The following is a 23,606-nucleotide window of genomic DNA, read 5'->3' on the forward strand; positions in this document are numbered from 1 at the left end:
TTGTGTATGAAAACACCACACTGTACCCCCAAAGTGCATCAATGTACACAGTTACCATTCAATAAAAAAAAAAAAAAAATTTTATTGTAAAATAGCAATGAGGTTTCATAGTACTTGTATAGATTATAAAACTTCTTGGCAAAAATAAACTTCATCCTGGATTATTTCCTCTTTATATTATATGCAGTAATTAGTCTTGCAGCAACTGCAGACCAGGTGACTCTGTGCATAGGGCCAGCACTGTGAGTTCTTCTCAAGGACCAACCCCACCAGGACAGGGATCCTAGCAGTTCTGGACCACAATTATCACTAATCCCTCCTGGACCTAGTGCTTTCACAAAGATTAAAACTATCAAATCATGAACCCACTATGGCAGGAAACATTAAGAAATAAAAATTAGCAGGTGCTGCAGCTCAGCCACTGGCTTAGCTCAGGGATGCCCTGGGAGCCTTGTCCCTGTGCCTGTGACATCAGAATACAGAATCCAGGTTCTGTGTGGGTAACATTGGCTTTTTATTTACACCCTAGTGAGGGCAAGCTGAGTTGTAGAAGGAAATCAGCCTGTGGGGTAATGGTGGATGGGGATTCTAAAGGTCAGAAGGGTGAGGGTTGGCACATCCCCTTTCCAGAGTGGGACATCTGTCGGGAGGGTGGGGGTTGGTTCTGTTTGGGCAGAACCCTCCATTTGACTCTATCTTCCCTGTCTTTTTAGCCTACTATAAGGAAGCAGGATGAGGGGTGGTATGAGCTCTCTGTAAGGAAAAGGAAAATGGGGAAGGGGAAGGGAGGGATGTTTTCCAGGAACATTTTGGGTCTTCAGTTTGAACTGGTTGACATCCACATAGGGCAAGGATATGAACAGTCGTTTTTCAGGAGACTGCCTGGTCAGTAAATCGAGAGATGAGACAGAGGATTACTGGTCCAAAACTTCCACTAGTAAAAATACCCAGAGTTTAGTTTTCCAGGATGACATCCAGAGGGCATCTTGATTTTCTGGGGATCATCAATCTTTTGCAGCTAGGCTTAGGTGGGGAAATTTTGCTAGGTCCTGGGAATGACTGCAAACCAGATGTCCAGAAAGACCTGGGCAGTCAGACTTCCAGTGAGGACCTCTGCAGGCTGGACATGGCTTGTGGGGAGGATTTGGATTTGGGCACTGCTTTGCCCAGTGTTCCAGCCTACTGCATTTAAAACATGGTCCCAGGGGAGTTTTCTTTTTTTGGACTGCCCAGAGGAATTTCAAGAAGTAGTAGGTTTCATCCAATGGCGGAAGCCAATAACTAGAGCTCTGAGAGGCACTGCCACACCTTAAAGGCCAGATCAATGAGATCTTGCTAAGGGGGAGAAGGGATTTGAGGGCCCTGGGGGAATTTTTGGAGTTTTGTCAAGTTTCTTTTCTCTCATGTTTCTGCCACTTTTTTCTCTCTATAATGTGCCGCAGGAGGAGTGGGGGGATGGGGTGGAATTCTGCAGGTAGGATTGCAGTGGGTAGGAATGAGGTTGGGGGAGGAGGGGAAAGGCCTAGATGTAGGGAATTTCAGACCACTTGTGTTCACAAGACAATACAAGGAATGTTTTGAAGGAAGAGAAAAGCCTGGAGGTAGGGAATCTCTGACCATTTGCCTAATTTCTAACAGTAATTATTGAGATCAGTGAGAATTGGTAGGCCTAGGCCATAGAGAATCATTGTCTAGTCTGTACATAAGCCAGGCACTATTACAGAAAACAATGAGGTGTTTAGGTTTAAGGTCTGGATAGAGCTTTAGAGGCTTGAGGTGAGTTAAAAGGCAGCTTAAAGGTGAAGAAGGGGCAGCTCAGCGCCTGTGGCTCAAGTGGCTAAGGCGCCAGCCACATATACCTAAGGTGGCGGGTTCGAATCCAGCCCAGACCCGCCAAACAACAATGATGGCTGCAACCAAAAAATAGCCTGGCGTTGTGGCGGGCACCTGTGGTCCCAGCTACTTGGGAGGCGGAGGCAGGAGACTTGCTTGAGCCCAGGAGTTGGAGGTTGCTGTGAGCTGTGATGCCACAGCACTCTACCCAGGGGGACAGCTTGAGGCTCTGTCTCAAAAAAAAAAAAAAAAAAGGTGAAGAAGGGGGAATTCGTGACTGAGTGGTCCCCATATTGGAAACTAGAAGTAAAAAAATAAATGAACTTAAAGCAAGAATGTAAAGAGAGCCTGTAGGTGTCTGGGGCTGGGATCAGGGAGGTACTAGGCCTCCATGTGTGAAACCAGCTGGAAAAAAGGAGGCTGGGGTTAACCAGCCAGAAAAAGTGGCCCAGGCCCACAGGATAGTGTCCTCAAACATGAAACACTGGACGGCAAGCCTGGTTCATGGGGTGAATCCATAGGTGTCCAGGGTTGAGATCAGAGAGGTACTAGGCCTCTGCGTGTAAAACTAGCCAGAAAAAGCGAGGCTGGGGTTAACCAGTCAGAAGAGTAGCCCAGGCCCATGGCAGTGCGTCCCCAAACACTAGCCACTGGACAGGCGAGCCTGGCTCACCAGAGTGAAGCACAGAGCACCAGAATTTTTTTAAAAACTTAGAGAGGGGCTATATACAACTTCTTAAGAGCTCCAGAGATGGAGAGAGAAGGGAAGAGGAGTTGGAGTGGGGAAACAGAGAAGTTTTTAAAAGTTCAAAAAGGGATTCTAGACAAATGCTCACCTCACCATTAAACGGATGAATTTTGGGCAGGGGTTGGAGAGGTTCCCCTGTTTTCCTTCATCTCGTCGGAACAAGAGTCCATCTAGTTGGGTCTAACAGCGTGTATTTCCACCCCCCAAGGGGGTTTCTCCCTATCCAGTCACAGCACCAAAATGAGAGGTCAAAGACCAAAATAAAAGTCATTCCAAGATGCAAAACGAAAGGAAAACAGAATCCAGGTTCTGTGTGGGCAACGTCAGCTTTTTATTTCCACCCCAGTGAGGGCAAGCTGAGTTGGAGAAGGAAATCAGCCCATGGGTAATGGTGGATGGGAGTTTTAAAGACCAGAAGGGTGGGGGTTGGCAAATCTCCCTTTCTGTGTGAGACACCTGTTAAAAGGGTGGGGGATGGTTCTTCGTGGGTGAGTTACTATTTGGGCAGGTCCCTCCACTTGACTCTGTCAGTGGGTGTCTTACTGTCCTCAGCTGTGTGTCTACTTGAGCTGTTCAAACACATGTACCCAGAAGGCTGGTGCCTCCCCAGTGCACTGCTCTGGGCACAGACCATGCTTTCCTCTGGACTTAGCTCCCTGCTCCCTCCCTGAGCTTTCCTTTGTGGGGGCAGACCGTGTTCCCCATAGGTTTGTTTTGCAAAAACCGGGATGCTTGCTTGTGATGAGTTCTGAGGAGAGGTGGTAGGATAGATGGAAAGCAGTGAATGACCTCTTGGTTCAGGTGGAGGTGGGTGGCCGCAGGGCCCAGGCAGGGAACAGTCCTTCCCAGGTCTGATGCTGGTCACCAGCAGTTTACTGATCTGTTCTTCTTTCTTTGTAGATCACATTTTATATTCTGGTGAAGGCCATTTATACTCTGGGCTACAGTGTCTCCCTGATGTCCCTTGCAACTGGAAGCATAATTCTTTGCGTCTTCAGGTAATTAGCAGAAATGAGCCAACCTGTGGAGCCTGCATGACAAGCAAAGCTGGAGACAGCTCGGGGCAAGGTTGGGGCAGGTCAGGCCTCTCAGCACCCGAGGGGCAGGTTGGGGCTGTGAGACAGCACTTCAGAGGACAGTACAGTCCTGCTGTCACTTAGTAAGTACTTGGCCATCATCCAGGTGCCTATGAAAGGCAGAAATGAGGTGACCTCACCTTTGTCCCAGCAGGTTCTATGTTTTTGCTTTCTTGAAAGACACTCCAGTGGATTTAAAAGCATGAATACTGTCTGGGTTCAGAAGCTGGGTTAATCTCGTGGTAGCTGCGTGGCCTTGGACTAATTGCTTAGCCTCTTGGCGCATCTGTAAAGTGTGGATGTGAGGTGTCGGTGGTGGAAGGGCTCAGCACAGCACATGGCTGCCTGCTCCTTCCTGGGGATGAGGCTGGACACCCCTTCCCTCCTGAGTCTTCCATAGGTCTCTTTGGTGACAACCCACATTTCACAGGTGGTCAGTCAGGATTAAAGAATAGAGACTTTGGTCCCAGAACAGAAGTTTCTCTGTTGGAAGAGCTATTTCATGTTTTAGGATTAAATCCATGTCTTAAGTATTATTAACACTAAATAAAATGAATGATATCTTGTTTGTTTTTGAAGTGTTTCTATTACCACATATTTTCTCTTTGCTAAAATATAGAGCAAATGTTCACTGGCATGTCAGATAAAATCAGTGAAATAGCAAATGGGATATTTCTAGAACCTGGCGATAGCCTATTAGACTTAGAAGAAAAATAAATGAGACAGGACTGATGACAAATAAGCTGAGAAGCCCAGCAAACGTGACTGAGTTGAACCGCTCACTTTCCAGGCATCTTAACTGTGGTTTATGATTTCAGAAAGAGTAAGTCTGTGCCTTTAATCCAGAACTACACTTTGGAAAGTGTGGGAAAATCTATCATATTCTCGTACTTTAAAAAAAAACTGGTACAATTTTAATATGTTCTATTATACTCTATATCAGTAGTTCTCAACCTTCCTGATGCCGTGACCCTTTCATATAATTCCTGTGGGTCCCACAGGTTGAGAACCGCTGCTCTATATGTTACTATGTTTTTTTTTATTGTTTCACGTTAATTGAGGTACAAAGAATTAGGTTACAATGTTTGCCTTTGTTAGGTAAAGTCCCTCTTATAATTGTGTCTTGCCCCCAAGAGGTGTGTCTACTACGTATTGTTTAAATTTTTAAATTGCTGAAGAAACAAAGGAAAAATTTAGGGAGGTAAGCTGACACACAGTAATCAAACTAAAACTTATTTTATTTTCCTGTTCTGAACAATCCATATTTTCAACATACATTAACATCCTTCAGTTTGTACAGCATGATATATTTAACTAGCCAAGAGCATTTGGAATTATTACACATAGGAACACTGATCCTTTAAGGTGTCTAGATCGTTTCATGGACATCAAACACAGTCTCCTGTTTTGGTTAGCCTGTGACTGTTTAATTGCAGAAAGGACATGTCTCCAGCCTGAGTAAGAGCAAGACCATCTCTACTAAAAATAGAAAATTAAGCTGAGCATTGTAGCAGGTGCCTGTAGTCTCAGCTACTTGGGAGGCTGAGGCAAGAGGATTACTTGAACCTAAGAGTTTGAGGTTGTATGAGCTGTGATGACACCATGGTACTCTACCAAGGGCAACAGAGTGAGGCTCTGTCTCAAACAAGCAGACATGTCTGCTTTGACTGCTGTTCTGCTGATGGCTGCACTCATGACACATCCAGAAAAGTGTCCCAGCCAGGAAGGATTCTGGGCTTTGCCTTCACCTGGGACCTCCATGGGGCCCAGCCAACTCCTCCAGCATTTAGAGCCAGATGACTCCAAAATTCATATTATAAAAATAACATGCTCTGTTGCCTCCATGTTATACCCAGGAAGCAGCATTCCTCATAGTCCTCAAACATTTATTCTTCATAGCCCCATGAACTAAAAGCAGTAAGTTACCACATCCTTGTTTTACGCAGGGAGAAATGGAGCTACTTAATTCTTAGACCATGTCCCAAGTGCAGGTCAAGGCTACCCCATGACTGGGACCTGAAAAGATGGCCCTAACTCTCTGCAGCAGCTGGCAGGACAGGGTGTCCATGTCCTAGACACAGAGCAGGTAGGGAGATCTGACTCCCCGGGATCCTTAGGACTTTTGGATGGGATCCTAGAGCCCCCGTGAGTAACAAGGGAAGACTGTAATTGCTAATGTATACTTCACCAAGCATTTTGTAGGTGCTTTAGAACTTACATCCTCCTTGAAAAATTGCTGTCACTGCCCCATTGCACCAGGCAGAGAGGAGGCCCCAGGGCACTGGTTCACACGGGCTCTCACCACCACAGCCTTCGAAGTCCATTCCCAGCCATCACTAGTGAGCGGGCTGTAGTCTCGCTTACCTGGAAGCCATGCTTTGGTTTATATCAGTCACCCACCTGCAGATCCAGCTTCTGGAGTGAAACACTACAATGAGCAGAAAGCTGGGACTCTCACAAAGTCTAGGACTACCTGCTGAGACGAAAGTGTGCTAGGGCTGGGGTGACTGCCACAGACCCCCAGCCCCTCACCATGAAAAGTCATGGGTGGGAGGGAAGGAAGGTGAAAAAAGGAAGTCATAGAGGAAAGGAAAAGTGATTTGGAGAGATGGGGGGGCGTGCCTGGTGCAGGCACCCGAGCCCACCAGGCCCCTATACCCTGGGAGCTCAGCATCCAAGACTGCCCAGACACCAAGGAAACATTAGATTCTAATCACATTCTTCACCTGCCAAGGTGCTGTAGGTGTGGACTGCGTGCAGTGATGCTTATTGATGAAGCAGGTGTTCAATAAGGCGCATGTACAGCCTGGCACTGGTTGGCAAGGTGAGCGCACCTCCCATGGAGACAGTGAGCCTAGAACCTGCTCCAGACCTCCTTCCCAATGCATCCTCACTCAGATTCCTGGCAGCTATGCCCTCACAGTCACATGTTCTGCAAAGCAGAGTTTAAGTGTTATAAGAGTTACAAACAAAATATTCTGAGCATTTGGGGGAGAAGCAATTTATCATCTGAAGTTAAGCCCAAAGAGAGGTTCACATTGGTGTTTGCTGAGGGTCTTATGGGAGGAGCAGTGTTGGGAATAAGAGCCAGGCAACAGGATAGGGAGGCGACAGCTGCAAGTGTGCACCACACAGTGAGCAGGAGAGAAAATAGTAAAATGAGGCTCAAGAAATCACTGGGGCCTGAGACTGCAGAATCTTAGACTAGAGGCTGATTTGAGAGGTTTTGAGTGGAAGAGAAGGATCCTCATGCTCTGGAAAGAGGTTTCTAGAAGGAATTGAAAGTGCTGGAGCAGGCAGATGTTCCCAGCAAGGAGTGGGTGTCTGTGACAGACTGGACGGACACCCAGAGAAGGAGCCGAAGCCGCAGCAGCCACAGGGTTGAGAACTGTCTGGACCAGCACTGGCCAGCAGAAAGAGTCAGGGTGCAGAACCTTCCCATGATTCCAAGTGTTTTAGGAGCCACATTTTAAAAATAAAAAGAAACTAGTGAAGTTTATTTTCATAATACACTTTATGCAATTGTTAGATCCAAAATATTATCAATTTAAAAGACTATTAATGACTTATTTACATTGTTACATTCACAGTTTTTAGTTCATACAATGTAGGTCAATTTGGCCACAAAATTTGATTTGGAAATATTTGATCTGCATTTAGATCTTATAAAATCTACAGTTGACAAAGTGCTCAAATGTATCAACTTGTCCAAACATACTTAAAAATTCTCCTGCAAATGAATTAGTCACCAAAAGTCATCTCCCCCCATTTTTTTTTTTTTGAGAGTTTCCCTTTATTGCCCTGGGTAGAGTGCCATGCTGTCACAGCTCACAGCAACCTCAAACTCTTGGTCTCAAGTGATCCTTCTGCCTCAGCCTCCCAAGTAGCTGGGACTATAGGTATCCACCACAACACCTGGGTATTTTTTTATTTTTATTTAGAGACAAGGTCTCGCTGTTGCTCAGGCTGGTCTCAAACTCCCAAGCACAGGCAATCCACCCAGCCTTGGCATCCAGGCATGACCCACTGTGCCATTTCCCTTTTTATTCAGTTCATTGTTTTTAGAAAAATTGATTTAACTTTGAGCAGAAGCTTGTTAGCAAACCATATCTGCCAAGTTAGGCAAACTTAACTAACTCTGTGTCAACTCATTATTAATGAGAAAGGAGCAAGGCAGAAGTTGGCAAACACTGCTAACTTACTATATAAAAAGCATTCTCTGCATTTTTATGGTATTTTTCAGCCAGTTTATATGATGTTGTTTATTGCAATTAAAATATTCTGCATATTTATTCATGTTAGAATAATATATTAAATCATTAGGTATAACTTATAACATGAAATGTTTTCATTTGATATAATTGTCCATGCCTAGCTACATCACTTAAGGCCTTTCCTTGAGGTTTCAAATTCCATGAGATACCGGTGAGAAAACATAAATTATACTGTCATCTAGTCTGTGCTCGTTAAATATTGTTTTTCTATAAGATCTTGACTTAGAGTTAACAATAGAATGAATTTTATGAAATGCTCCTGTGACTCAGCTAACAGGCACCAACAAAGAGCACAAGGTCATTGCTCTCCGTGTCTCTGCTGTTCCATAAACTGAGACTCAAAGCATTTGCATATATACAAGTGTATTGAAAAAAGATTTCAACAACTTCATTCTTGGTGGTGTTTATAGTCAGCTTCTGAAAGCAGAGCACATATATTTTCAGTAGTATCATGCAGAGAAATGAACAATAATGGAATCTCAGGGCTTTATTTTAAATTCTGAATGAATTCTCAGAAATTCAGGTTTTGACACCACACTACAATTTCAAATTTTAGGCCATCAGTTGGACTCTGTTTATAAATTTGAAAGGAATTTCAAATTAAACATATTCAGAGTATCACTTGTCCAGTAGTTTCTAACCATATCACTCATCTGAAACAAGAGTATGTGCCACTTCTCAAGTTTGGGGGGGGGGGGTCTTTTTTCTTCTGAGACAGAGTCTCTGTCACCCTAGGTAGAGTGCTGTGGCATCACAGCTCACAACAACCTCAAACTCTTGGTCTCAGGCAATCCTCTTGCTTCAACCTCCCAAGTAACTGGGACTATAGGTGCCCACCACAACGCCCAGCTAAACTTCTCCTGTTTTAAATTAACTGACCTTTGATAATGTTATAAAGGGCTTATATTCTAAGTTTGGCTTAATTGAAAATGTTTCACTTTTATAAAACTGTATTTTTAATCTATTCTTTATATATTTCTAAAAATACTTTCATAAAAAAAAGAATTGTTTTTAACCATCTCTCCAGCTAAATATTATTTTTTTTATGTGTAAGAATCTGTTTTACAGCTGACTATAATAGCATTAAAAACTTTTATTGGAATTTTTTTTTTTTTTTTGCAGTTTTTGGCCGGGGCTGGGTTTGAACCTGCCACCTCCAGCATAAGGGGCTGGTGCCCCACTCCTTTGAGCCATAGGCACCACCCCTGGGTTTTTTTTAAACTGTGGTAAAGTGCACATAAAGATTACCATTTTTTTTAATTTGTTTGTTTGGTTGGTTGTTTTTTGCAGTTTTTGGCCCGGGCCGGGTTTGAACCCACCACCTCTGGTATATGGGGTCGGCACCCTACTCCTTTGACCACAGGCGCCGCCCAAGTTTACCATTTGAACCACGTTAAAAGTGTACAATTCCGTGGCATTAAGTATTTTCACCGTGTTATTTAACCATCACAATCACTTATTTCCAACTCTATGGGGTATCTGCTACTGGTGGAATTCCACAACATATGGTGATTCTGTGTTTAATTTATTGAGGACCCACCAAACTGTTTTCCACAGTGACAACACCATTTCACATTTCCGGCAACAATTTCTTCAGGTGCTATCCAGTACTTCTTACTTCCTGTTGTTTTTTTATACTGTTGTTGTTGCCATCCAGTGGTGTGAAGTGATGTCTCCTGGTTTACTTTGCTTTCTGGCCATCAATAGATCTTTAGAGAAATCTATAGTCAAATCTTTGCCCATTTTCTAATTGGGTTGTTTGGCTTTTTGCTGTTGAGTGTTAAAAGTTCTTTATTTATTCTGGATACTAACCCTTATAAGATATAAATTTGCAAACATTTCCTCCCATTCTGTAGGTGTGCTTTGAGCTCTCTCTCTCACTTTTAATTTTGATGAAGTCAACTGTATCTTTTTTCTCTCTTTTGGTCTCCTGTCTAAGACCCAAAAGTTGTGAAGGTTTGTCTCTGCATTTTCCAGCAGAGTTGTACAGTCTCAGCTCATGGGCAAATCACTGTTCCGTTCTGAGTGACTGACTTTTGTGTCTGCCAAGAGGAGGGGTTCCGATCTGCCCTTTTGCATGTGACTGTCCAGTCATCCCAGCACTGCTGCTGAAAGGCTGTCCTTCCCTAATGAGTGTTCTTGGCTCCTAAGTTTACCTCTGGGTTCTGCATTCCATTGGCAACACCACACTGTTTGGTCACTTTATCTGTAATGGATTTTGAAATTAAGAAGTTGAGTTCTTCAGCTTTGTTTTTTTAAGATTGTTTTGCTATCCAGGACCCCTTTTAATTGCATGGGACTTGGGCCGTCTTTCTGGTGCCCCACCATGCAGGTGTGGCAGGATTGGCAGCTCTGTAGGTGTCTCTGCCCATCATTCGCCTGCTCCTCAGACTGGGTAAGTTCATGATCCACCTGTGGGGTCGCTGATGCTTTTTCCTGTTCAAATCTGCTTTCCTCTCCTCCAGTGAATTTGTCAGTTCACTTATTGTACATTTCTGCTCCAAAATTTCTACTTGGCTGCTTTTTGTGATTTCTGCCTCTTTATTGGTGTTCTCCTTTTGGTGAGACACTGTTTCTCCAGTTTCCCTTAGGTATTTGTCTGTAGTCTCTTTTAGCTCTATAAGCGTATTTAAGATAGCTTTTCTTTTCTTTCAATTTTTATCCCTTTGGCTTCTGGTGTTTATGGAAATATGTCAAACAGTGACTAGTAAGCTAATGGCATAAAAGCTTCAGAGACCACCAAAGACTAACACAGTCTTTACAAAAATAGCTTAGAAAAGTCACAAAATAAACAGCTGTAATGCATGGCAAGGAACAAGAACAAATTGTAGACAGGGAGAGCTCTGACCTGAGGGTTCAGTGTGGCTAACTCTGGCAGTTTGTGCCAGGTTTTTAGTATTTTTTGAGAGGGGTAGTCCTGTAGTGGTGGGACTACACTGGCAGTTTGTGCCAGGTTTTTAGTATTTTTTGAGAGGTGGTCCCTACTCCACCATTTCACTGGCCTGCTTTGTGATAATTTTTATTTTGATTTCAGATGACTATGGCAGTTTTTGACTATCGATAGGAAACTTCTTACCAAATTCAATGTGTATTTGCTAAAACATCTCTTCATCTCATCCATACTGTTATCTCAAAAACTGTCAATGCATCCAAGAGCTTTGTCATTTTTCTCAGCCACAGCAGATCACAGTTGCCATTCATTGTAAAATTTGCTACACATCCTCCTATAGTTTCTTTTTTTCTATAATTTTCTGGTCATGAAATGAGTTTCTGAAGATCTGGTTCTGTATCAATAATGTGCTTTCATTTTAAATTTGCTCACACTTATTTTTTAAACTAAAAAAAAATTAATTGTAATTAAAAGTATTTCCAGTTCGGTGTCTGTAGCTCAGTGAGTAGGGCGCCAGCCACATACACTGAGGCTGGCAGGTTTGAGCCTGGCCCAGGCCTGCTAAACAACGACAGCTGCAACCAAAAAATTAATAGCCGGGCATTGTGGCAGGTGCCTGTCGTCCAAGCTACTTGGGAGGCTGAAGCAAGAAAATCACTTAAGCCCAGAAGTTTGAGGTTGTTGTGAGCTGTGACACCACAGCAGTCTACCAAGGATGTCATAGTGAGACTCTGTCTCAAAAAAATTTTTAAAAAAGTATTTCCATTTAATAACTATATATAATTTACACAACTATCTAACTCATGCTGTCTCCATGGAATTTTATGTCACAAGTTCCACATATGCATAGAAAAAGTCATTTAAATTCAGTCTATTCGCATCAACTAGAACCAGGATGTATGGTATAGAGTACCAGGGAGTGTCCAGCACTATTGGACCAGACCCAGTTCACTCTCATTTGCACCATGTAGCTCATGCTATAGATTAGACAGCACAGGTCAAGGGTCATGAAGGGTGAAAGGACAGGTGTGAGAAGGAGAAGGAGGTGCAGCTGGGGGAAGGCGCCACCCTGCATGTCGGACCTATGGGACTGCTCTTCAGAGGGCAGGTCACGCCTTCCCTGGAGCACAGGGGTGAGTGGCAGAAGCAACTCCAGGCAGGGTTAGGGTTGAGAGCCAGGTGTGAATGTGCATGGGCATACTGTAATTATTAATTACAATAATTAGCTGAGGAGAGACCGGCAGGAGAGGAGGGAAGGCTCAGTCATCACCTGACTTGGCCATGTTACCTGAGGCCATTCAGACGTCCTGCCATGTCTGGAATGCTCCTGCCATGGCGTCTTGATTTTGTCCTAAGATTTTATTCTAGGAATATGACCTAGGGAAACACAGCAGAGCCTCTGTGAATGACCACCCAAGGACTGGAACAAGCTGGTCACTACACGGAGATGATCAGCATGAGGAACTAGGCCTCCTGCACTGACACGGCCACGTGGGGCACGTCCAGTCTGAGAAAATTAGGTCAACTCAAGGAGATGGTCAGTGGAGGGAAGTGGCCAGCTATGGAGGTTCTACCATACTCCAAAATAAGAGGATGGATTTATGTAAAAAAAAAAATTATTATAACACAAAGCTAAAATCAACCTAAATATGCAAAGATAAGCAAATGGTTAAATAAATGACTATTTTAAAAGAAGAGCTGAAGATTAAAGCCACATATGTGATTACTAAGGTGCCCACAAAATCAGTGTTTGGCTCTCCCTCCTCTCCCCTGCCCCTCCCCAGGAAGCTGCACTGCACCAGGAACTACATCCACCTGAACCTGTTCCTGTCCTTCATCCTGAGAGCCATCTCAGTGCTGGTCAAGGATGACGTCCTCTACTCCAGCTCAGGCACACTGCACTGCCCCGACCAAGCATCCTCCTGGGTAAGGCCATCCCCACGTCCCCATGGCAGGGGCTTGGGCACCCCTGCTGACCTGCCTCCTTGTCGTCCTGCCCTGTCTCTGTTCCCACCTCTCAAGCTGACAGCATCTCATGCTAGTGTACAGCCTGGTCAGGGCTCAGGCCTGGCCTGAAAGGCAGTAGCCTGGCCAGAGTAGGACCCTTTGGGGCTGGTAGAGGTAGGGAAGGGGTGGGGTCCAGGCCACTGTCGGGCAGCAGCTAAAGCCCTGAGCTTTGACCCTGTAGACAGACTGAGGGATGGGAACTCCTGTATGAATCTCCTATATTCTGAGCAATAAATGCTTCTGTCCAGACTGATGAATAAAGGGTGCACAGGCAACAGGGCACATAGCCCGGCTGCAGGTGTTTGACTTCAAGGATGAGTAATCCTGATGACTGATTTCTGCAGGGTCAGTTCACGTCTTCCATGCCATTGTACTGTGGCACCTAATCAAGCCAGTTTGGTACCACAAAGATCACTGAGTCCTCCTGGCCATTCCACTGGGCATCTCTCTACTGCTGCAGACTTAGCCTCTGGGCAGCATTCAGGACTCAGCACATGGCTCTAGCCAAGGTCCTCATTACTGAGGGCGGCTCCTCTCTCACTGGGAGGCAGGGACTCAGCACACTCCCTCATACTTCAGGCAGGTCCATCTACCTGCAGGCACAGCTGCTGGGTCAGACTGACTGGAATTAGTTTAGTTCAAAGATGGTAAAGTTCCAAGAGGCCAGCTGCTCCACAGGTCTCAGGGCATAACCAGGCTTGGGACACCTATAGATTGTTGTGATGACAAGGTCAAAGGCAAGACCCTTCATCTGTAAAGTTCCACTATACGTGAGAGGTGGGCCCTGGAGCTGTCCTCAGACACAGGGCTCCCATGTGCATGTGGCTGGAGCCACAAGGCCAGCAGGAGAACACCGGGCTCCCTCTCACCTCACTCTGGAGAGGCCTCTCCCCTTAGCTCTCTCTTTAGTTAAGAAAACAGGGGTCCCAACAGACCCATGAGAGTCGGGCATCTATCTGGAGCAGTGGCCACTTTGGCTGGAAGGACCTGACCCGCCCCCACTCAGGGACCCAGGAGGCAGAGTCAGCTCTGAGCTGGCCCTGGCATCACCTGCCATGCAGTCCCACAACATTTGTGGGGTCTCTTTCGAGTGCCAAGCTATTTCCAGAGACACTGTTGGCAAATACAAGTGAATACCCCATTTTACAAATAAGGAGACCTGGTAGAGGAGCAGCCAACAACACGCCCAAGTCCCTGGGGCCAGATGCCACGTCGCCCGAGACTCCCAGGGAAAATAGAAATACTTGCCAGATTTCTCATGTTTTTCTTTTCATTTTTTCATTTTTTAAGCTTCCTAAAATTAAAAACCACTTTTTTACAACTGGGGAACTTTTCATCAAAAATTTAGAAGAGTCCTGGAGCCTAGTTTTGGACCCTTGTTTTCTCTTCCCAAGTGCATTTCCCCCAAACTGCCAGTCAAAGAGATAGCTGGCAGCCGTGTGGGGTTACCTTACACCTGCTGTGCTCACACATTCACCTGTGTGGTGTCTTGGTCTCTGATTTCAAGGGGACATGGAGGGAAAAACTGAGGGGAGGAAGCATTAGAGGAGGGACAGCCAGCCTGGCAGGTGTACAGAGGCCTGAAGTCTGGGCTCTGGGGGAGGCTCCACAGTGGTCCCCAGTGCTGTGACCCACAGTCCCAACCACACACTTGGTCCCAGCTAGTGCCCCTGCCTGAGGGGCACCCTGTTCTGCCCAATGTCCTAAGCAGCTCCGCCTGCATGGTCGTGCCACCCTCACTAGGCAGTGCTCTCTGTCTGTTCCAGGTGGGCTGCAAGCTGAGCCTCGTCTTCTTCCAGTATTGCACCATGGCCAACTTCTTTTGGCTGCTGGTGGAGGGGCTGTACCTCCACACCCTGCTGGTGGCTCTCATCTTCCCCGGCAGACGCTTCCTGGCCTATCTACTCATCGGATGGGGTAAGGTGACCGGCAAACACAACCTGTCCAGCCCAGCAGCCCCTGGGGCTGCCCATCGGTGCTTTTCAGGCTCCCATTAGGACAAGCTTCTCCAGGGCAACCGGAGGTTCCTGCAGACAACCCTGTGGTGTCTCTGGTGAACCAGAACTTTGTTTAAAATGCTTCACATGCCCCTCCCAGCCCCCTTTACCCCAAAATCAAGTAGCAAAACCATTTGTTCCTCCACTGTCTGCCCCAGCTCAGCTTGCACTGATGGCAAGTCAGGGGAGGCGGCTGAGGACACACCCACCAGGGGAGCCAGCCTCACCTAGACACCCTCCTGCATACAAGGCCCCAGGATCTCTGCAGTGGCACTTTCACACGGGGTGGCAAGTTCAGCCCCTGCCAGATGTTCTCAAATACCTCATTGCTGAGCAAGTCGTGGCCATAACTGCTAGGGAGTCTGTGACGACTTTGACAGGAGCTTGTCCTCAGTGACTCGGCCAGTGGCACCCACCACTGGGCATGGCTCTCCTGGTTGCACAGGGTGGGACGTGTGTGACACAATGTCTCTTTGCAGGCATCCCCACTGTCTGCACAGCAGCATGGGCTGTGGCCAGGTTCCATCTGGAGGACACAGGGTGAGTGCTGGACCCACCCCATAACCCAGAAGTGCAGTCAGTCCATATGGCACCCTTTGGAAACTCAAGACAGAGTTACTTTTGGAAGGACAAGAGGCATCTGCAGCCAACCCTGAGTTTGGAGTTTCCAGGCAGCACTTGCTGTAAAGGAGAGGTGTAGGATGAGGGAAGAGTCTGTCTGGGCCAAAACATTTGCAGGAAGACACCCAAGTTGGGAAAGGATCCAGGTCTCACTGCAGCTTAGGTTGGGGTTGGCCAGACAGGGACATGGGCAGCATCCTAGGTGGGCATTGGGCTGAGACTGGGACAAACCACAGCCCCAGGAATGCACCTACTGGGGACAGTCACTCTTCAGCCTTTGGGCACAGCAGCCAGACAGTGGTCCAGCCAGGCTCACCCACAGGGTTGGGCCAATCTATGACAACAGCAGTGGAGACGCCCCTGACTTGGGTCCAGGGCCATGCCTGGTCATGGGTGACAGTGCCCTTCTGGGAGGACTGCAGGGTGTGGCTCCCAGAGGGGATCACATGTGTATGCTGGAGATACTCTCACCTGAAAACACTGCTGGGGAGCTTTCCCTACAGTGCATCTTCACTACAGCTATTCTGAAGACTTTCTTTTAAGGTTTTTGTTTTTGTTTCAGAGACTGGGTCTTATCTGTCACCAGGCTAGATTGCAGTGTGCCATCGTAGCTCACTGCAGCCTCTGACTCCTAGGCTTAAGCACCCTCCTGCCTCAGCCTCCCAAGTGGCTGGGACTGCAGGTGCCCACCACACCTGGCTATTTTTTCCTTCTGTTTTTGTAACAAGAGACATGGTCTTGCTATATTGTCCAGGCTTATTCCAAACTATTGGCCTCAAGTGATCCTCCCAACTCAGCATCCCAAAGTGCTGGGAATACAGAGGTCTGCCACCATGCCTAGCCTGAAGATGTTTTTTAAACTTTCATTAACAAGACAGATGCAAACCATTTGGGGAGAGGAAACTAATTATTTTTTAGTGATACCTGCCTGAGCCTGGCAGGGTGGCACAAGTGGAGAATCAGGAGTTCTGGGGGACCAGGGGTGACACACCTTCTCCCAGACTCTGGGCAACACCATGCCTCCCCTTTACTGAAGATTGTTGTGTTAAGAAGAAGAAAACCAAACAAAATCACTCTCGGGGGACAGGATGCTGCATGGTCTCTCAGTGCAGAGTAATTGTGCTTCTGGGGAGTAGGGCAGGTGAGGAGGGATCCACAGCCGACCCAGCCAGCCACACACACCCTGGCCAGCTGCCCTGGTCCTCACGTGCCTCCAGTGTAGGCAGACTCAGTGCTGATGTGACTTTCCTCTTATCTTCCACAGTTGCTGGGATACAAACGACCACAGTGTTCCCTGGTGGGTTATTCGAATGCCAATTTTAATTTCCATTGTGGTAAGTAACTGCTGTATTGAACCACAAGCTATCTGTCGAGCAGCTCACTTGGCCAGACAGAGGGTTGTTACCTTTGTTAAATATAAATGAACGGCCTCGTTCCATTCAGCTTCTACAGAAAGGGCCTCGCAAGGCATACAGAGGGAGGGCAGGAGTGGGGGTCCAAGTCAGCTGCATGGCATGGCCGGCCGGGTGTCCTTCTACCTGCCCAAGTTAATTCCCTACAGCTGTGAAGCCCAAGGTTGGGCAGTGCAAGGCCCTATGGGAGAGCACACCAGAGCCCCGACACTGCTCCCTATCCTCAGAGTGCAAAATCACACACAAACATAGTTTCCTTTTGCAGGTCAATTTTGTCCTTTTCATCAGTATTATAAGAATCTTACTGCAGAAGCTGACATCGCCAGACATTGGTGGCAATGACCGGTCACAATATAAGTGAGTACATGTTCAGCCCCTGCCAGCCTAGGAGATCGTCACAGGGAGGGGGACCAAGCCTTTGGCCACAGCAGTCAGACAGTGGTCCAGCCAGGCTCACCTAGAGGTTGGGCCAACCTGTGACAGCAGCAGTGGAGACTCCCCAAGGTGCCTGGGATTTGTTGTCTAAGACAGACCTCGGGTGGCCCAGGTCCCACTCAGTCTGGCACAGGCTCGGGGCTGAGCACCAGGGATCTGCTTAGAGCCTGCATCTCTGTGGGGTGTCGGTGTCCAGTGACTTTCATCTCAGTGTTCGTGCCCATGAGGTGCTCTTTTTCTCCCTGGCCACGTTACTTTTATTTTGCATCTCCTCTGTCTTCACCACCAGACCACATGGTCCCCGGCCCTATGTCTGTGGCTGGCACCTCACACCAGACCTTGTGCTTAGTGATAGCCCTGTGTGTTGACTGAGTGATTAAATGATGAAGATGGCACTATCGCCTTCAGAAGGGGAGGAAGGAAGAGCAGAGGTGAGGAAGTCACTCTCCATCATCTGGCCAGTGAATGACCTGAGAAATCTATAGAGAAATTCGAAGATTCCATGAGTCTTTATCAGGGCAGGGTTAGGGTTGGGTTAGGGTAGGGCTCCAACAGACCAGGCAGGGACTTAGGGGTCCTGGCCCTTCCTCAGAAAGCACAGGGACACACTTGGGAAGATGGGTGAGATTGGAGCAGGTGCAGAAGCTCAGTACTGGGTTTACATGCTAGCCCACAGCCTAGTAAATCATGTCCCCACTGTATCCCATCTGTAAAATGGAAGTAATAATCACATTATTTGTTACTCAGGTTATGAGAATTAAGGGGCTAATATTTGAAATACACTTACTGCCTATCGTGGGAAGTATTATGAAAGTCTGGTAAATAGATAAATTTAAGTGTGACAAGTAGTGTGTAAAATTCAAGGAGCAAGCTGCTCTACCTCCGGCCCATGTTGGAATGGGTCCCACATGGAGTCTCATGACTCCATGAGCAGTCCTATACTACAGCAGTGGTCTCTCCCCCTTGACAGCAGTGTTTCTCACCCCCAAGGATGGATGTAAAGCACACAGCTCCTGGACCTTGTACTGAGGCTGCAGGAAGCAAGGAAGAGACCATCTGGGTTCCCTTCAAATTGAAATTTGATTTTCTATAAATCTTATTTAGCTTCTGTGCTGACCTCTTCTTAACGCTCATCAAGTGTTAGTTATGCAGGTCCCAGTGATGTGTTTATTTGGAATCAAAATTAAGTGGAGGTAATAAAATCTGTTCTTTCTCCAGGACAACAGGGAAGGCAGCTCTGCCCTGGCCTCTGTGACACTTCTGTGTGTAATCTCTGGCCTCAGAAGCAGCAGCCTCTCCTGGGCAGGAACCAGGAGGCTCAGCCTCAGGGAAACCTCTTTCCTAGAAATTTCAAGCATGTTCATAACAGGGACCTGGTGGCGTCTTTCCATACACCAGCCCCAGCTGCGTGCGCACATCACGCGCTGGACCAGCTGCTTCCTGGAGCTGGGGATGCAGGTGGCTGGTGGGCAATGCCCAGCCCTCCCACTGCCCCAGGGTCCAGCTGCATCTCCCTCACACCTGCCTCAGGGCGGGCTGGGCTCTGGGTGTATTCTAGGCTTATCATGAACACACAGGACACAGCATGTTCTGCTGTGAGGGAATTTGGGAAAAAAGAACACATTTCTAGAACTTGGGCTCCAAAGCCATGTGTTCAGAAGGCTCTTCCCTAAAGGCCAGGAGGGATAGTAAGAGCAGGTGGGGCTGCCCTCCACTTAAACATTCTAGCTGCACAGTGGGTCTCTTGGGTATTTATTCAGTGGCTGCATACTCTAGCATCTACCCCCTCAGGAGGCCCATGCTGGACACACAGGCCCCCTTGGAGTCGCCTGGGGAGGTGCTGAACTGTGGCTAGGTCCCTCTGGAGAGACCTCATGCCCCTGGAATAGGGGAGGCTGCCCTGAGTTGTGATAGCCCAGGTGCTGCTGACATGCAGCAAGGGTTCTCTAAGAGGGTCCCAGACAGCAGCCGGGTCCGGCTTTCAGGCCAGGGTCCCACTCTTCCCACTCTGGAAGGAACCTCCACATCTCAGCAAGGTTTCTAGGGCACCCTGATTCATGGGAAGGTTCAGAAAGGTGGCTTAGATGGGGCGCGGAGGAAATTGGTATCTGCCTGCCTAGGGGTAGAGCTGAGTGCAGCAGATCCACTTCCAACACACAGAAAACCCACTAGACACTTGAAGGGTTTACTTGACTCTCCAGAATCTAAATCAGTGGGGAGGGCCCTGCCTGGCTTGAGGGCCCTGTGGTATCATCCAGGCTGTCAGGCAGGTGACCTCAGAGCAGGCTGTCCTCTCTGGGCCAGGTCCTGCCTAACTCAGAGAAAGCCACCCCCTAACTACCTGCCCAGCAGCCCAAGGTCCACAGCTGAATGTGCCCTTCTCCTCTGCTCAGGAGGCTGGCCAAGTCCACCCTGCTGCTCATCCCACTGTTCGGCGTCCACTACATGGTGTTTGCCTTCCCCATTGGCATCTCCTCCAAGTTCCAGATCCTGTTTGAGCTGGGCCTCGGGTCCTTCCAGGTAGGTGTGCGAGGCGCGTCCCGCCCAGGCTGGTGCTGGCTCTGATGGGGCTTTCTCTCTGCAGGGCCTGGCAGTGGCCGTCCTCTACTGCTTCCTGAACAGCGAGGTGAGTCCCCTGCGAGGGCCCAGCACAAATGCTTGGGCTGGGAGGGCTACCCAAAGCCCTGTCTGCCCAAGAGCCCCTCTGCTACAGGTCAGCCTCATGCTGGTGCTGTCCTCCCTCTACCCCAAGAAGCATCACTCCCAGCCCCTCTGCAAACCCCTCCAGGTTTCCTGCCAGGTCCTGGGAAGGGCTTGGTCAGGAGGGACCCTGGTGGGGAGGGCTAGAGACTGTGCCTCCGCTCCAGGGTCAGATGGCTGGCACCAAGGGCCACCTACATCAGTGACAAGAGACTGCCAGGAGCTTGCAGTTTATGCAGTTCAATGTCACTTTGGAGCTTCTGCACCACTGGCCCCTCCAGTGCTCACAGACTCCCCAGATGTGAAGGCTCAGCTCAGCCCTAAACATGCGGCCAGCAGGGTGGCCTGGGTGGGTGGCTCAGGAAAGCCCACGCCTCCACTGTATCCAGCCCTGCCAGCCACTGGCATTTCCTCTGAGGGTTTACCTGGCTGATGACTTCCACAGGGCTGACCCCTTGTCCCTCCTGCTGGCCGAGGACCTCCACCTATCTCAACTCACTTGCCCCAGGCCTCACTTGACCCCTACCCAACCCTGAATGTTCCAGAGCACCTTCCCTGCCCCAGGGAACAAGGAGAAAGGGGAAGCCCAGCTCTTGCTTCCCCAGCACTAAGCAGGACCCTTTCTAAAAATATGTGAACTCTCTGGGACGATGGGACTGGAAGCCTCATCTGGGGGTTGCTGGCCCTCCCCACCTCCTTTTCCCACCCGTCTGTGCATCTCTCTGGATGCAGAGAGATGCACACCTGGGGGAGGGGTAACTGATGGCTTGTGCTGGGGACACATTTCCAAGGGGCCTGCATTCATGCCCCTGTTCTCCTGCCCAGGTGCAGAGCGAGCTGAGGAGAAAATGGAGGAGCCAGTGCCTGAGGCCACTCCCAGGCCGGGATTACAGGATCTGCAGCACATCTATCTCCTGCCACGGCTCAGAGGGCGCCCTGCAGTTCCACAGGGGCTCCCGCGCGGCGTCCTTCCTGCAGACAGAGACCTCGGTCATCTAGGTGTGACCACCACAGCAGGATCTGCAGAGTGGCACGGCTGGACATGGGTTTCTGCGTGGTGTGACATGCACACCTCCCGTTCCTCACGTTCCCAGCCAGCGTGGCCTTTATATAACCCACCTGCCACTGATTAATCCCTGTGTGGACTTGGGGTCAAATGGAAATTGACTTGATTTAAATGCCAATCATTGTTAAACATGGCAGCATTTAGATAACTTTGGTTTATAATGTTCAGCTGCCTCCTAGATGGACCCACTTCTGAACAGAGATGGAATGTGGGTGTGGTACCTGAAGCATCACAAGGACGGGCCCAGAGCTGTGGCCCACATACTGCAGGGTGGAGGAATAGGGACCTATTGGGAGGCTAAACATTGCTAGGATACCGATGGCCCTAGTAAAATCAGTAAGAGGGCAGCCCTCCACTCAGCAGCTCCCCCAACCCTGTATCCTCTGCCCTCAACCCTAAACTTTACCCCCACTCCTGTACCCCACTACATCCCAGCCCACCTTTGACCCCCCAACCTGCACCCCTAGTCCTGCAGCTCCTACCCAGCATCCCCTACCCTGCACCCTCTACCCTGCCCTCTCCCTGCACCTGCTAGTGTTGTACCACCTACTGTGTACCACCCCATCCTGTACCCTGTACTCCCTAACTTACAACTCCTGCCCTACACTCCTACTTTGAGCCACCCCAGTCTGCACCCCTACCCTGTACCACACTACCCTCTGCCTACAGCTCCAACTTGCTCCCCTCCAGTCCTGCACCCCAAGCTCTGCACCCCCCTGCCCTGTACTCTCCCATCCCACACCCTGCATCCCACCCCAGCACCCCTGTCCTGCCCTCCTGACTCCCGAGGGAAGGGGGCTGAGACTACTGGGTCATGATCTTGAGAGGGGGGTCATTGGCATTTACAGCCCCTGCCCAAGGGCTGTACCCACATGCACCAGGCCAGCTGCAGTCATGCCCTCCCACCCCCCACCCACCAACAGCTGTGCAGGCCATGGATGTGATCTGGTGGGAACAGGAAGCTACTCTGGATGAAGGTGATGTTAGAATCTCTCTGTTTACATGGAGAACAGTTTGGTGCACTGTGTTGGCCCCACTGTGGCCCCTTGATCATCTACAAACATGAAGAGGGAGGTCTGGGGTAAGAGCAAGTTGGGCACAGCTGCCACTGGCCAGGCCAGTGCCCATCCCTCACTGCCAGGCTTGAGACTCAGCCAGACCCAGACCAAGTTCCTCTATGGCCACACTCAGTTCTTCTGAGCACATGTGACTCTGCTCGTCCCCTCAAAAGCGAGCCTCTCCTGTGCACCAGCTGATTCCCAACACTAAGACCAGGATGGCCGGGCAGGGGGAGGGGTTAGGCTGGGGCCAAAGGGCATAGGGACCAGGCTTCCCCTGGGTCTATCCAGCAAAAATGAAGTCTCCATGCTGTCAGCCATCACCAAGGTGTATGAGACGTCCCTAATAAGATAAGACAGGGGATGGTGAACCCAGAGCACCCAGAGACCACTATAAGCTGGCCCCCTCGCTGCCCTGTTATAAAGGACCATCCCTGGACTTTTGCCCAAGCAAGTCCCAAGCTTGTCTGGAGTTGTTTGCAAGGCTGGCCACAGTCAGAGGAGCTAGCAAATATCCAGCCCACCATTTCCTGGGGCCACAGAGGCTCTATCCAGGACTGAGGTCATGTTAGCTCCCCAGGAGTCATAGGGGCACAAGGCCTAGGCCAGGCACCCGGGAATTGGAAGAAAGGGTTGGGCATCCCTTGCTCTCTGGTGTAGAGGAAACGAGGCTTTGCTGTGACTGAAAGGGTTGAGGGCCAGCCATGGACAATGAGCCGAGACTTTGGGGATGCTGAGCACATGTGGTTGTGGCAGGCACTAAGCAGCCAGCAGATGTTCCGAGGCTCCACTGTGCCCGAGTCAATTGTCAGCAGAGCGGAGCTTCTCTTGCCTGGCAAAGTGGCTCTGAATATTTGCTCATTGAGTTGGCTGGTGAGCAGAGCCAACAATTAGCAGGCACTTTTAAATGTGGCGAGCATGTGTGGGGTGTGGTGGATCCCACCACTGAGGGGAATGAGCTGTGTAAATACTTTAGTAAAACCTGATTTCACATCTGTACCATGACTAAGGATTTGGTCTGACTGGTCCTGAGTCCTAGAGTGTAGAGGGTGTGGCCGCCCAGGTCTCAGCTGGTCTGAGGTCCCCTTAGAGGACTGGAAACAGCCACCATGCCCTAGAGCCCACCACAGACACCTGGCAGCACATGGCCAAGGGAGCATCGGTTTGCCCTGCCCAAGGCCCCTGCACACCAGACGTCCTCTGCCCTGCTGCCTCCAGCAAGCCTCCCTCAGCTACACAGAGCCTAAATGCTGTCAGCTGTAGCAGGGCTGAGCACAGATGTGCACATGTGTATGGGTGTGTGCACATGAGCATGTGTGTTCCCAGGAGGCCTTGTGCACATGTGTATGCACATGTGTGTATCCATGTGTGCCAAGTATTAAACAAGTCCTGTAGGCAGATGGAATCTATTTCTAATAAACTTCATGCTCTGGCCTGCATTGTCAAGAGGAATGAGCACTCCGCTAAAAATAAAATTCTCAAGAGTCTG

The 23,606-nt window shown here is 48.8% G+C and overlaps 1 protein-coding gene across 1 annotated transcript in view; it reads left to right on the forward strand.

The window, feature by feature from the left end:
• Positions 1 to 21,481, forward strand: part of VIPR2 (vasoactive intestinal peptide receptor 2) — a 68,184-nt gene extending 46,703 nt beyond the window's left edge. The window contains exons 5-13 of the mRNA XM_003802173.3: positions 3,482 to 3,579; positions 12,606 to 12,747; positions 14,595 to 14,745; positions 15,305 to 15,365; positions 16,711 to 16,780; positions 17,124 to 17,215; positions 19,687 to 19,813; positions 19,878 to 19,919; positions 20,819 to 21,481. Of these exons, the coding sequence (XP_003802221.1) occupies positions 3,482 to 3,579; positions 12,606 to 12,747; positions 14,595 to 14,745; positions 15,305 to 15,365; positions 16,711 to 16,780; positions 17,124 to 17,215; positions 19,687 to 19,813; positions 19,878 to 19,919; positions 20,819 to 20,992 (957 nt within the window). The 3' untranslated portion in view covers positions 20,993 to 21,481. The remainder of the gene's footprint in view (positions 1 to 3,481; positions 3,580 to 12,605; positions 12,748 to 14,594; positions 14,746 to 15,304; positions 15,366 to 16,710; positions 16,781 to 17,123; positions 17,216 to 19,686; positions 19,814 to 19,877; positions 19,920 to 20,818) is intronic.
• Positions 21,482 to 23,606: the final 2,125 nt, after the last annotated feature.

The sequence above is a fragment of the Otolemur garnettii genome, unplaced genomic scaffold (genome assembly GCF_000181295.1).
Source record: "Otolemur garnettii isolate 467f Iridium unplaced genomic scaffold, OtoGar3 scaffold00235, whole genome shotgun sequence".
NCBI classification, from domain to species: domain Eukaryota; kingdom Metazoa; phylum Chordata; class Mammalia; order Primates; family Galagidae; genus Otolemur; species Otolemur garnettii.